Source organism: Panthera pardus, unplaced genomic scaffold (genome assembly GCF_024362965.1).
Source record: "Panthera pardus isolate Hobbes unplaced genomic scaffold, ASM2436296v1 HiC_scaffold_13, whole genome shotgun sequence".
Lineage (NCBI taxonomy): Eukaryota > Metazoa > Chordata > Mammalia > Carnivora > Felidae > Panthera > Panthera pardus.
The window spans coordinates 147,882,020-147,896,458 of record NW_026526688.1 but is presented as its reverse complement, the minus strand read 5'-3'; the positions used below and the strand labels follow the sequence as shown (position 1 = coordinate 147,896,458).

Below are 14,439 nucleotides of genomic sequence, written 5' to 3'. Positions count from 1 at the left end.
TTTAAATGGAAAGTACAGGATATTCTGTTTTTCAAGAGAAACCATTATGGTTTTTTTTTTCCTTTCTTGACAGTGCTACTGTAAACAACCTTCAGGCAAAAGTGGATGCATTAGAAAAATCCAACACTAAACTGACAGAGGAGGTAAGTGTTTTGGAAACACTTTGATTGACATAGAATTTAATAATGTGCACTAGTGGAACCAGTCATTTCTATGGAACTTTGAAAATAAAGGACTTGGCTTTTTCAGATAATGTCTGTAATAGGACATAATCCCTTGTTCTGACTGAGAATGGCCAGCTGGCTTATCTCAGGGGTGTCTGTTATCCAGTTGGACTATGAAGGTGTAGAACCTGCTGGGCCCGTCAGATATCTTGCTTTCTTTTGCATGAATGTTTTGTCTGGGCTAGCCTAGAGTTAACCTTTAGCATATAGCTTGATGTTCGTTTGTTCACTCACAAACATTTGGTACTGCTTACGTGCTAGAGCTAGAGAGAGATTTATGTGTGCATTGGTTGATGTGTGCCAGATTGGCAAGCTCCCACCCTCAAGGATCTCATTTTCTCCTTGGGGTGGTAGGGCAGATAATATAAAGAGCTCTGGTCAGAACACCAGCATTCCCTGCTTGTATGTCACGCTGCTTATGAGTCATGTGCTTCTGAGCAAGTAAGTCACTTGACCTCCAGGAGGCCCCATCCCTCACTGGCAGATGAGGGTATTTATACTTCCCCTTTCAGCCTCACTGTTGCTTTGAAGATCACAGGAGAATATATATGTGAAAATCCTTAGGAAAGTCCCCAAAATAAGAATAAATATTAACCTCATTTTCGCTTCTGATTAATAAAGAAATTTTTTAACTTGCCAGCGGCTAAGCCACATTTTTTTTTTCTTCAATAGCATTAGACGTTTCTATGAAAAATGTTACATAAAATTTTCTGGTGACAAAGACTTTCTCTTATGTATTTCTGATTATAACTACCCTGTTATATACTGTGAGATAGATTTGGTCTAAATAAAACCCAAGTTCAAGCACTGGTCAGGAAGATGCTGTTTAAACATTTTCCTTCAGAACATTTTCATTGTTACAACTTTCAAACACCTTCCTTATTTCTCAGCCTTGTGGGCTTCACTTTTGGATATAGATTCTTAAATTATATTAAAACTTAATGGAAACGGTCCTTAGAATTTTACTCTACAAAGCTTTTTTTTTTTTTTTTTTAATGTTTATTTATTTTTGAGAGAGTGAGAGAGAATGCGCACACGCCAGCAGGGGACGGGCAGAGAAAGAGGGGGACAGAGGATCCGAAGCGGGCTGTGTGTGGACAGCAGAGAGTAAAGAGCGTGATGTGGGGCTCCATCTCATGAACTGTGAGATCATGACCTGAGCCCAAGCTGGAGGCTTAACTGACTGAGCCACCTAGGTGCCCCTCTACAAAGTTTCTGAAATACTCTGCATAGAAATTTTCTGCCGTGTTTCTGCTGCTCCTCTGTTGAGGCAATAAGGCCCAACAGTGAAGCATGGTCTCTAGAGCAGGGCTACGTGGATTCATGTCCCAGCTCTGGCACTTGCTAACTTTCTAATCCTGGCCAATAACTTAAGCCTCTATTTCTTGATCTATTTCTCTGTAAAATGGGGATGATAAAATAATAGTAAGGTTTTTGTGTGAATTAAGTGGTAATACATGAAGGCCTAGACCAGTGTCTGACACATCATAAGCACCCAGTAAATATAGTTATTAATTTTATTCCCTCAGTCACAAGACTTGTCCTTCTGACCTAGATTTATTTTATTAGCAATACTAATTTATTCATTCATGTACTTATTTTACCAGTAACATTTATTTTATTGAAACCTTGGATTTGTAGAGATAGGTAAGCACTGTGTATAGGCTTTATAAAGAATAGAAAAGGCAAATCAGATCTGTTTCTTCCATATGTCTCATTTCTTTTCTATATATCTATATCTGGATGTCTTTTCCACCCAGATCTCTTTTCCATATATTTTGGATTTAAGAGGGCCAGTAAAAAAACAAAAACAAAAAAACAAAACAAAAAAAAACCCCTCTTTTCTTTTCCTGAATGAATCAGTGTGATAAAGTGAGAAGTTATAAACAGATGATGATATAAAAATATCCACTTTATTATTGATAAAGCTGAATTAGAAGGCCCACTTGGAGATACAGACATAGTTTCCTAAAACTTTCTCTGATGTTAAAATCTTGGAAGAACCCATTTGAGGGTGTCTTTGGATCTAGAAAGCAGACCCACTTGTCCAGAGTTAACTTTTTTATGCACCGTGAGGCCCATGGAGCAGAGGGAAAAATGGGCTTCCAGACCCATCTCTAGAAAGCAGCCTGAGCCCAGGTTCCTCTGTACTTACGCACTAGAACCAGAACTAAGCAGAACCTATGCTCACTGCTCATGAGGAGATCCCCTCCTGTTGGAATGGGGATATAAATGTTTCCCCTTAGCAGTGTACTGCTAATAACATTACCTTACCTGTTTAGGTGCGGAAATAAAAAAGTCTCTTTGATACTTAATGGTATCTTTTAGAGCGAGGACTTAGTTCATTTTTTTACTCTTAAAAATCATCTATCAAAGTTCTTATGTATCGTTTGTAAGATGAATCCCAAGGCATGAGGTGACTTCTTTTTTTATATAATGTTTATTTATTTATTGGAGAGAGAGAGCATGCATGCATGCATACTTGCGTGTGTGTGAGCAGGGGAGGGGCAGAGAGAGAGAATCCCAAGAATGTTCCACGGTGTCAGCACAGAGCCCGCGCAGGGGTCCATCTCACGAACTGTGAGATCGTGACCTGAGCCAAAATCAAGAGTCCAACAGTTAACCACCTGACATACCCAGGTGCCCCAAGGTGACCTCTTTATTAAACATTTTAGAAATAGGTATTATAACAAAATATAAGTTACCCATGAGAATACCCTTGAGGTAAACAATCTTAAGTTAACATTTTGGCCCTGAAAAAGAGTTTACACAAAAAGCAACAGTAGATATTTTTTATTTTTACCTAACCTAGTTTAAAAATATTTTTCCTAACTTCCCACACCATGAGAACATTTTTATGCAGCCATAGATAACTTTATTTCCTTCTAAGAACATTCAAGCCTGAAAATGATGTCCTAGCAGATCATGAATTATCTTATCCTCTGTTAAAAAAGAAAAATAAAAGATTACCTTTTAAATTTTTTCAACAGCTTGCAGTTGCAAACAACAGGATTATTACCTTGCAAGAAGAAATGGAACGAGTTAAAGAGGAAAGCTCCTACATATTGGAATCCAATCGGAAGGTTAACCTTACTGGATTTATAAAACATTCCTAGAGATGTGTTAACGTGTTAGCGGGGCGGTGGGGAGGGCCTCTACTCTAGAGGACTGTTTGGAAGTAGCAAACATATAGCTACTTGACATATAGCATGCTGTTTTTACTAAGACTCCATGTAGAATCGAGTGAATAATGGAGGTTATGCCAGGGTGAGGCCCCTTCTCCTACAGATGCTCCTTGGCTTCTGTGCCACCTACATCTGTTTAAAGATTCCAAGAACAGGTCTCATTCAATTTCTTGTTGTTTTGTACTAATGATTTGCACTGTAGTTCAGGGTTATATTCATTCTATTAAATATATCATTGTTTTTAGTCCATGGTACTATTTTGTAAGAAGTGTTTATCTGGTACCACTGGGAGTTACCATGTACATGAGTTTACCAGATAACTTAACCCCTTAAAGTATCAAACTTTTTATATATGTCTATACAGATTTTTTTGCAAACCTTTTATGTACTACACAATTCTAAGCAGTCTTAGATAGAGGACATAATTTAACACATTTAGCCCTTTATGATGACTGAAAATCATAATTACCAACAGTGGCAATTCTGTACTAAATTACAGTGATGCTACCGTAGGGACTGTTGGAACTGATAGAGCTTCTAGCACCTATACTTAAATGTTTCCAGGTTGCTCTGGGTGCTTTTTCTCTGCTATTATGATGTCACTGGCATCTGTTGCTTCTCCCTGAAAGTATTAGTGTCTCCCCACTCCCTTTTATCTTCATACTTCTAACCTTCTGTGACCTAAGAATCCAAATATCCATAGTTATTAAAATTATTTCTAAAAAGGAAGCAACTAGGCTCTGAGTGGGGATGAAGTCGTTTGCTGTGAGTAATGCGTTTGGCTTTAGTGTGTGGACTTTGTGAAAACAACTGTGATTTCTCAGAACAGAATTTTTTATTTACTAAGCTTCTTCAATCTCTTTGTTGTCTTCATTCATTGTTACACCTGTTTAACCACATATAATCATTTTTCCTTACTAAACAGCGGTACTAGTGTCAGCTAACGCTGTACAGGGTTGTTTTTTTTTTTTTAATCCTTAAATATATTTACTATTTCATGTATCTCTTCAAGGGTCCTAAGCAGGACAGAACTTCAGATGGGCAAGCACTGAGTGAAGCCAGAAAGCATTTAAAGGAGGAGACACAATTGCGACTGGTAAACTTCACTTATGTTCTAGTAGTTCAGAAACCCATTAAACATAAAGGCCCACTTAGAGAGGTTTGACCTTACAGACCAGGGTCAGGAACATTAATAGTGACCTAACAGATTTTTGTAGATCCTAAAAAACTGTTTCTCACTCTTCTTTTTTCTTTTTTTAATTTTGAGTATGTTTATCGTGAATATGGTTCTACATAAAGGCAAGTTTTCATATGGTTGATTTTTACCTTCACTGGGCATTAGTTGTATAAAACACTCTTAACCAAGGATATTACCTTCTTCCATAGGAAGGGCTAGCTACTAATTGATTAATACAGTACATGTTAGAAAACCATAGGAAATTTTGGGGGCGCCTGGGTGGCTCAGTCAGTTAAGCATCTAGCCCCGGCTCAGGTCATGATCTTGGGGTTTGTGGATTTGAGCCCCGCCTTGGGTTCTGTGCTGACAGCTCAGAGCCTGGAGCCTACTTTGGATTCTGTGTCTCCCTCTCTCTCTGCCCCTCCCCTACTCACGTCTCTCTCTTTCTCTCTCCCTCTCTCTCTCTCTCTCTCTCAAAAATAAATAAACATTTAAAAAATTAAATGAAAAAATAAGATATTTAAAAATGGTAGGAAATTTTTAATTATCTGACTCAATTAAAATGACATCTAGAAAACCCTCTTAGCTAAGTCTTAGCGTGGATTTTTTCATATCATATTTGCTAATGAGAATATTGTTCATACAGAGCTCTTCTGTGACTCTTATAATGATACTTTAATTAGTTGTTTCTATGACTTTTTTTTAATTAATTTTTTTATTTGAGTGTAGGTCACACACAGTGTTACATTAGTTTCAGGTGTATGTTTCTCACTTTTTTTTTTTAATGTTTATTTTTGAGAGAGAGAGACAGACAGACAGACAGACACAGAGCATGGGTGGGTGAGGGGCAGAGAGAAAGAAGGAGACACAGAATCTGAAGCAGGCTCCAGGCTCTGAGCCATCAGCACAGAGCCCAACGCGGAGCTCGAACTCACAAACTGTGAGATCATGACCTGAGCTGAAGTCAGACACTTAACCAACTGAGCCACCCAGAGCCCCGTTTCTCACTCTTTTTGAACCCATATTCCCTATAATGCTTTCTCAGTCCATTTTCTGAGACAGCTTTTGTAGTTTTATAGTTTCTGTTACAAGAACATTAGGTATATGGGACCTACTTTTTTAAACTTTATGATCCAAACCCCTGTGAAGATTCTGATTTGTCTCCTTAGAGGGTGTGTGTGTGTGTGTGCATAAATGTATAATAATGAATAATACTCTTGTAATAGATTTTATATAAGTATTAGTATATCAATACACCCCTTATTATACTAATAAGTATTAGTATATTAATATTAGTATATTAATATTAATATATCAATGGTATTGATATATTAACTTCTGCAATTTTGATAATATGACAGACAAAAGGATCTCCCCCCACCAATAGTGTTTCTGAAAATAGGGAAAAGCCTGCAAATAAAGGTGACCTGCTTTGTACTAAAAATTATCACCAACTAACAGTGTAAGAATAGAATTTCAGGAGTTCTGAGAAAACAGCAATATAATCTTAGTATCCTTGAAATGACTATCATTTTCCTTTTACGTGTTTATGGATTAGATCTCAAAACACTTTCTATGAGGAAGATTCTAGAAATAATATATGTCAGCATTTTAAGAAGCAGTCTCATTTAATCATGCTACCCATGCACAGAGAAGTACCTCAGATGGCACATCAAAATCAAAATCTTACACAAAATTTTCCACATTCCTTATGTCACAATAAGATATATGTTTGTTAAAAAAGAAAAGAAACCAAGCAAGTAGGTCCTAGATATGCCCAAGGCACAGCATGGATGCAGAAGAACCTCAGGTCTTTGTATCTTTGATCATCCAAATAATGTTGCACTAATAATGGTTGAAACAAAAATGGGTTTCATGTTAAGTGAATATAAAAATTCAGTTAGCCATATCGATCATTCCCGTTATTGAAATGTTTACGCTGGGGACCTAAAGTATCTTTTGGGTTTCTTGAGCTCTTAAGTATGTCAGTAACATCCACATTGAAGAGAACTGCATCTGTTTCATTTTATGGTAGCTACTGTAGCACTCTATATACATTTCCATAATAGGACATGACATCCCTTCTCTTACTATCACGGAGTGTCTCAAGTATGTGCATATTTTACACAGATTAAATAGCAGTATCTTGACCTACCAAGTTTTTCAGATTTGTAAATTATTGAGTAAATATTTTTGTGATGATCCTAATTATTGTTGTTAATGTCTCTGCATTGAATGATAACTTGTAGCTATTTTGCCAAAATATTCAGACCTGAGAGTTCACACCTTTTCCTTTGGAATTGCAGAGTTTGAACTTAGTTGATGAAAGAGAATAAGCAGTTTATTTACCTTTGGGGGCAGGATGTTGAAAAAGAACTGGAGATCCAGATCAGCATGCGACAGGAGATGGAATTGGCTATGAAGATGCTGGAGAAGGATGTCTGTGAGAAGCAGGACGCCCTTGTGTCTCTGCGACAGCAGCTGGATGATCTCAGGGCTCTCAAGCATGAACTTGCCTTTAAGCTGCAGGTAGGGGGAATAAGAGGAATAGGCTCACTGGCTCTCCAAGATCCCTGGGCTTCCCAGAGTCGCATCTCATTTTGAGGCTAGCTGCCAATAAACCACTGTGGGAATCAGACCATTGCAGGGTCCCGTGTTGCTGTTCTGGAAAGCCATGGTCACTTTTCAGATTGTAATGGGAAAGGGGGTCTGTTACATCCATAAGATAATTTCTACTCTCCAGCCTAACCTGCCAACTGAGTTCTGTATTCCATTAGCTTTTATACTGAAATGTGATAAATTGATGAACCTTCTGATGTTCATTTTTGTGGCAAAGATGCTTACAGCAATATTAATTTTAAACATTGCTTTTTGTTTCTTCTCCATCAGGAAATTAACTGGTATACAAATATATGAGCATTTCTATTTCTCTATTTCCCACTTACTCGTAAGGTTCAAGAGGCACGTGTGATTTATTTCAGGACTTTATGTTATATGTACATCACTCATACTTCTTTTCCATAACAGAGTTCAGACTTAGGAGTGAAACAGAAAAGTGAATTAAACAGTCGCTTGGAAGAGAAGACTAATCAGATGGCTGCTACCATCAAACAACTCGAACAAAGGTAAAAGTGCTGTTTCTTTAGTGAAACACTTGGGGCTTTTAGTGCTGGAAGTAAGAGAAGTGTGCTCTGCATTTGGCAAACAAAGTGTATGAGATTCTCCCAACTTAACACCAGGCATGCTGGTAGAAAGCCAGTTAAATTTTGTGTTTCTCTAAGATGTCACTGAAAACATTTTTAAGAAACATATCAGCCTCTTGTGACTGTTTTGAACAGCAGAACAGTAACCCTCTTCCATAATCCCATTTCAGTGTCATGTTGGAGGAGGGATAACCTGTGAGGATGAAAGCACTTTTAAATATGTTTACAGTTGTTATTTTCTTCTTCATCATTGAAGTCTCGGAATGCGTTGGTGCTAGTGATATCAGGGGTACTGAGGGCCCTTCTAATGCTTTAGCTCATTTCTCTCCTCCCCACCATCTCCCTCTTGTCTCTCCTTTCTTCTGAGCGGTTCTGTGTGCCCACTGTCACCCCTGCCCGCTATCTTAAATTTGTCTGTCTCCAGCTCTGTCCCCTCTGGAGACCAGTCTTGGGTTTTCGTCTTCTGACTGTTTCAACTGGTACCTACAATTCAGTCTGCCCGAAACACGTCCTCTTGTGAAGGAGTTGTGGCACCCACGGTCATTCTGTGTTGTCAGCCCGTGATACCACCTTTAACACCCACTGGTCACCCTTCTTTTACTTGAGCAAAACTACACAGTTGCTGGTCCCTGCACATGCTTCCACTTTCCCCATCCATTCCTTCCCTAGTGGACCCACCAACTAGAAATGCCCTTCCTCTTCCCACTCCCTTGTTCTTGACATACATTTTTTACATTCAGACTCAAATGCCATCTCTCCAAAGCTTCCTCTGATACTTCTCTGATAACAGTAGTCTACCCATTGACCCTTGTTGGAATTCCCAGAGCCTTATATCCATACCTGCCCATAATGCTTACTTCTCACTTTCTGCCTCACGTTACAGCCTTAGTGTGTGTGTGTGTGTGTGTGTGTGTGTGTGTGTGTGTGTGTGTGTGTGTGTGTGTGTGTGTATGTGTGTACCTTCTGATGAGAGTGTGAGTTCTCAGGGTTAGTTAATGAATTCTTTAAGTTCCCTCGTTGGATCTGCCTCAGTGCCATGAAACATGCGAGATGTTCGAGATGTTCGCTTAGCCCGTGCGTGAATGAAAGGATGAATGGGTTACTTCTTTTATTCAGATGATGCTTGACCAGGGGGTGGTCTTAAATGGCACTGCATATTCATGGTAACTCACAAGTTAATTGCAAATGAGCGAATAAGTTTGAAACTTCTGGTTTGACTGGTTTTTAATAAAAGAGTATCAGGTCTAACTAGGACATTCTCTAAGTGCTTGCTCATGAGCACTTACATGTTTATGATTTAACAGATTAATTTTGGTGTTCATAAGTTGTATTTTTGAAATGTTGTGCAAATTATTTTTTGATAGTTTTTTGACGTGGCACTTAAAGTAGACAGAACTAAAACAATGACTTCTTTCTTCATATATTAAGCTGACTTTTTCTCTTGTTATTTTTGTCTTTCCCGTTTATTCATTTTCTCATTCCCCTTTCACTCCATTTTTATTTTTATCTTACTAATTTAGTGAAAAGGATTTGGTGAAACAGGCAAAGACCTTAAATAGTGCAGCGAATAAACTGATCCCCAAACATCATTAGGCACTTTGCAAGTGGTCACCTCGCAAGTCTGACGTACAAGTTAATTGTAAAGAAAGAAATCTGGAAGTTACTACATTTAGGCTCTGATTCTACATAAAATGTCACCAAAAATTGACTTTGAATTTGTTGGGACTTTAAAAAAAAAAGAAAGGAAAAAAAAACAGTTTGATATATAGGCTGTGGGTTTTTTTCTTCTTTATTTTCTCCCCAGAGTTAGAAACCTTAGTATAAGTTCTCAATTAATTGCCAAATAAACTTTGAGAAATTACTTCTGAGTTGACCAATAAACACACCATTTAAAAAACACACACACACACAAGAAAAGCCTAGGGAATTAATTAAAACCCAGTGTGCAGATTTTATTGATGCCTTTACAAGCAGTCCCTGACCATGTCAGATTCTAGGTGCATTGTGTGTACCAGCAAGCCTGCTCGGCCACTGCGACGTAGTGAACAGGAGGTGACAGCGTATGGACTAGCACTCTCCTAAAATAGCTCTGTGTCTCCTAGGCCCTGGCCCCTTTCCACTTCTGTTGTGTAGGTTTACTCCCCAAGCCACGGATAAGTACTTAGCATCTCACTACAGTTCTATTCTCAGTAACCAAGATTGCTTGCAACTTTTTTGCCTTAGTGACTTTGGGGGGGGAGGGGGTGGGAAACCCGCATCATTACATTTCTTTAAAGTACATAGAGATAAAGGTAGTGATTAGGTAACTTATGATAACGTAATAATGTGGAAGCTTGGAAAACCCTCCTAATATTTGTCATCTTCTACCTCTGCCATTTTCCTGCAGTGCCACTTCCTATTTAGGTAGCTCAGAGAGAACAATTTTAATGAAAAACTCGTCTATTAAAAAAAACAAAACAAAAAAAACACAAAAAAAAAAAACACTACACAATTTTCAAATCTATCTTGCTTTTCCTTTTGAAGCAAAGACAACAAGGTATAGACATGAGTGATGGTTCCCCACCTGTCATTCCTTGCTGGAAACATTGACTTAAGAGCTTCTGTTACTTTCTGTTCAGATGGGGATTTGCTAGTCTCTAGGAAACTAACTATCTAATTTTATTAGAAAACCATCTCAAGGTAGGAAATAGATACATAATAAACTCTTTATTATTATTTAGTCTAAAAACAAACATTCCCAGTAGATAACCACAAGAGTGATTAATTAGCAGGGCTTCTTTTTCTAAGTGACCCCAGATCTACCCCTTTCTAGGCTTTGGATTGTAAATAAGCCTATAAATACTTGGATTTTTTTTTTTTTTAATGACTTTTGATATGGGGGAACAGGCTGTACATAAGCCTTCATTCCTTCAAAAAGTCTTGACAAAAAAATGTTTTTTTCTCATTTTGGTATGATTTGCAGCATTTCAGCTGCTTAGGTGGGAACAAAGATAACCCCCCTTTGCTTCCAGCTTTTGAAACTCTTTACCTTCTTCTTGGAAAAACCAGAATTAAGAGAGTAAGATAGATTTCACTTGTGCTTCTATAGGTCCTTACAGACTTGAACCAAAGTCAAGTCAAAGAGCATATGACTAACCTCATGGAATATCCTGTGCTCTTGAACTTATTTTAGTTCTTATAATTTTGCACCTGTTCTTATCTTCATCAACCTTTTGTGGTGATGAATTGCCTTTTCTATGAGCATTTGGGAGGAGTGCTCAAACACTAAAATAAAACATTTTAAAGACTACAGATAGCATGCTTTCAAATTCTATTATATAGAGCCCCAGAGGTTTCACCTTTTAGAACATGCTTCTTTATAGGTGCAAAGTTATGGGATATATAGAAGAAAACATTCATTAGAATTCTCCAGAGAATACGATCAGGAATCTTACGTAGGCCCGGTGCTGAGTTGTTTGTCCACTTAGTCACACACAACCTGGTGGGAATGGAAAAGGAAAGAGATGGCCAAACTCTGGCAAAGGCTTTTCCTTATAGAAACACCCGAAAAGCCTTGGTAAGGGTTAATGTGTAATGTCCGTGATTTAATATAATTTGTGGTTTAGGGAAAGGACCAGGAACATGTTCTAATTCCACATATAATAAGGTAGTTGCCCATTTGCAAGTTCCAGTTATGTGTGTAAAGCAGAAATATGAAGTACCAAACCTATTAGGAAATAAACACAAACAAAAGGTGGATTTGACTTTAATTACTGTGTACTTGAGGTTGGCTTTGGATATGGATTTTCTAAAAAGTGATGTTTTATTGTTTATCATCTAATGGCTGTAAACTGTAGTACTAGAATAAAAAAAATTGGAAAATCAACTTTTCCTCTGCCTGGTTCACCTTCATCTTACTTTTCGTTGGAATTTGTTTCTTCTCCATCTTTTTTCCCTCATATAATTTCTTCCCGTGTCCTGCAAAGCTTTTTGTCCCCCCCACCCCACCCCACCCCGCCACGTCTCTCCATGCCTTCTTCCTTGGGTTGCTTTATTTTGTGTTGTAAACTTGGTCTTCCTCCCCACCATGGCTTTTGTTTTTTATCACAAGTTCATGTGGCTCACATCCAGATTGCGCCAGGCTGAGCGAGACCGCCAGTCTGCTGAGTTGGACAACCGGCTGTTCAAGCAGGACTTCGGAGACAAGATAAACAGTCTGCAGCTGGAAGTGGAGGAGCTCACCAGGCAGCGGTGAAGAGAGGGCAGCAGGAGCTGACAGGGTGGTCGTGGGTAATTCTAAGGCTAGCCGCAAGATTAGGCGGTCCCAGGATCCAGCCTCCTCTGTTCTGTCTTTGTAATGTCCTTTCTCTGGAATTAGATTCAGAAAGCTTCACCTGTATCAACATTTCCAAATCTTGTCAACATGCTTTGCAACCAAAGAATTAGGAAATTAGAATTCAAGGTCCCAAATAAATAGAAAGAAGTAAGAGAATTAATAGCCAACCTAACACTAATAATGGTATTTCCTAAATTTTTACTGTGTGCAGAAACTTCACAAAGTACTTCACAGGCTTTCTGTCCTAACATCTTCCCATCAACCCTATTAGTAGTTGACTATATTACCCCCCCCATTTTCAGATGAAATTAAAGCTTAGATGGGTTCAGTTTGTCCAGATTGACACAGTGCAGCTAGTCAGTGGCAGCATTCTCAAAGCCTGTCTCTCTCTTGACTCCCAAGTCCTTAACAACTCTTCCATATTATCTGTCAAATGAGACTCAATTCTCTGCAGAAGCCACTGACTTCAAACAAAGAGAACTTTGTTGTTAGATATAAAAGCACACGGCTACTAAGGACATTAGTGGCTGATGATGTAACTGGGCATTGAACACATAACTGTAAAGAGAGACCAGCTAATTAAAACGAAATGGGACTACAGTGTTAGTGCTTTCATATTGTTTCTTGTTGAAAATTGGTAAATACTGTCTTTCATTATAGCAAATCCTACTAATTGCCATTCAGTTGACCACAACTCTTTATTAACAGTTAATATTAGGAGCGCCTGGGTGGCTCAGTCGGTTAAGTGGCCGACTTCAGCTCAGGTCATGATCTCACGGTTCATGGGTTCGAGCCCCGCATTGGGCTCTGTGCTGACAGGTCAGAGCCTGGAGCCTGCTTCGGATTCTGTGTCTCCCTCTCTCTCTCTCTGCCCCTCTGCCACTGGTGCTCTGTTTCTCTCTGTCTCTCAAAAATAAATAAATGTTAAAGAAATATTGTAAGACTCTTAAAAAAAAAGAGTTAATATTAATACTGATATTCAGAGTGACCCTCGGGTACTAGGAGATCTTAAAGTACATTCTTAATTACCCAAGAAAGATTTAAAAAATGTCTGTATTTTAGTGTTACTGGTTTTACTGTATTATATTTTAACACCTTAAAACCTGATTGCCCATATATATCTGGTATCCTTTTATTAATCAAGTATTAAAATGTAATTGCTGAGCTTTAAGAAAAGGGTTGGGCGTTCTTTAGAGATTATGAGTGCAGAAACCCAAATTTTCATCCTTTTCCTCTCCCATCTGTCCCAGGCACCAGCTTGAGTTAGAGCTAAAACAGGAAAGAGAAAGAAGGTTACAAAACAACAGGAACATCCCAGGAAAGGGCTTTCAGAAGCCAGAACCCAAAACGGTAATATTTGTTATTCCCTTGTTCATTTACTTAATTTTTAGAGGCTACTTCGATGGGCTGGACAGTATTCTCTCCTGGAACATGAGCTTAATTGCTGTGGCCTTGAGTATGTAGATGGCAGACAAGACCTAGGGTAAACACAAGGCCTTGATTCTCAGTCTGTCTCTGGACACTCTCTCTGACTTGATTTCATTTGGAAAAGAAGATTAATAACCATGATTTCCAGTGACCCTCTTAATCCCTTTCGCTTTAAGATTGTTTTGGTATCTTAACAAAAACTGGTGTTCCTTGGGATTCTACTGGCTAACATCTTCAATAATATGTTATAGTAATCTTTCCCCACCCTGATTTTCCATTTAACAGAATTGTCTTAAATATGGATTTGCTTCTGTATACCGTTTTCAGAATCATGAGGATTCCATTTACTTTTCTTGGGAAATTAGAAGAGGGAACATAGAGTGATTAAAGAGCAAGAGTAGACATATCTACAGGACAGTCTTAGGAGTGAGACTCCCAGCTCCTGTAGTGGTTAGGAAGCTAAAATGGAAAAGTCCATCTCTGGGATCCATGAAACGGGAGCCAATGTCGTTAAATAATAAAATCAGAAACGTATTAAATACATTTTCTGTCAAAGACAGACACAGGGAAAAAATTATCGTCTTTGTTTACATCATATATAACAAAGCAGGACAAATTTATAAGCTTCTTAATTTAAAATTGCTAGAGAAAGAGATGCTAATTTGCTGGAGAGCAGAAAATAATGGTAAATAGAAATTTATTATGTAGTAGTATTCACTGCAATTTAAAGTGTACAAAATACCACTCCTTTTGTAGCATGCCAACTTCATTAGTTTAGTTTAGCAAACATAAAATCTACTTAGAAGGGCTTATAGAGATTTACTTAAATTCTTGGCCTTTTTTACCCTGCTTTTCCAGTGAGGCCTTAAGTTTCTCAATCTGGAATTGTCCTGCGGTAGGGGTTCCA

At 38.3% G+C, this 14,439-nt stretch overlaps 1 protein-coding gene across 7 annotated transcripts in view; it reads left to right on the top strand.

Annotated features, from left to right (window-relative positions):
* RUFY3 (RUN and FYVE domain containing 3) overlaps positions 1–14,439 on the top strand; it is an 80,253-nt gene that overhangs the window by 58,694 nt on the left and 7,120 nt on the right. For 4 of the 7 annotated variants that reach the window (XM_019468061.2, XM_019468084.2, XM_019468078.2 and 1 more), the window contains 7 exons: positions 74–143; positions 3,215–3,307; positions 4,422–4,505; positions 6,948–7,115; positions 7,614–7,711; positions 11,900–12,019; positions 13,355–13,454. In XM_019468061.2, the coding sequence (XP_019323606.2) occupies positions 74–143; positions 3,215–3,307; positions 4,422–4,505; positions 6,948–7,115; positions 7,614–7,711; positions 11,900–12,019; positions 13,355–13,454 (733 nt within the window). Of the gene's footprint in view, positions 1–73; positions 144–3,214; positions 3,308–4,421; positions 4,506–6,947; positions 7,116–7,613; positions 7,712–9,309; positions 11,651–11,899; positions 12,020–13,354; positions 13,455–14,439 lie in introns of those variants that run through there. The other 3 variants (XM_019468093.2, XM_019468094.2, XM_019468097.2) reach the window with 1 other exon arrangement.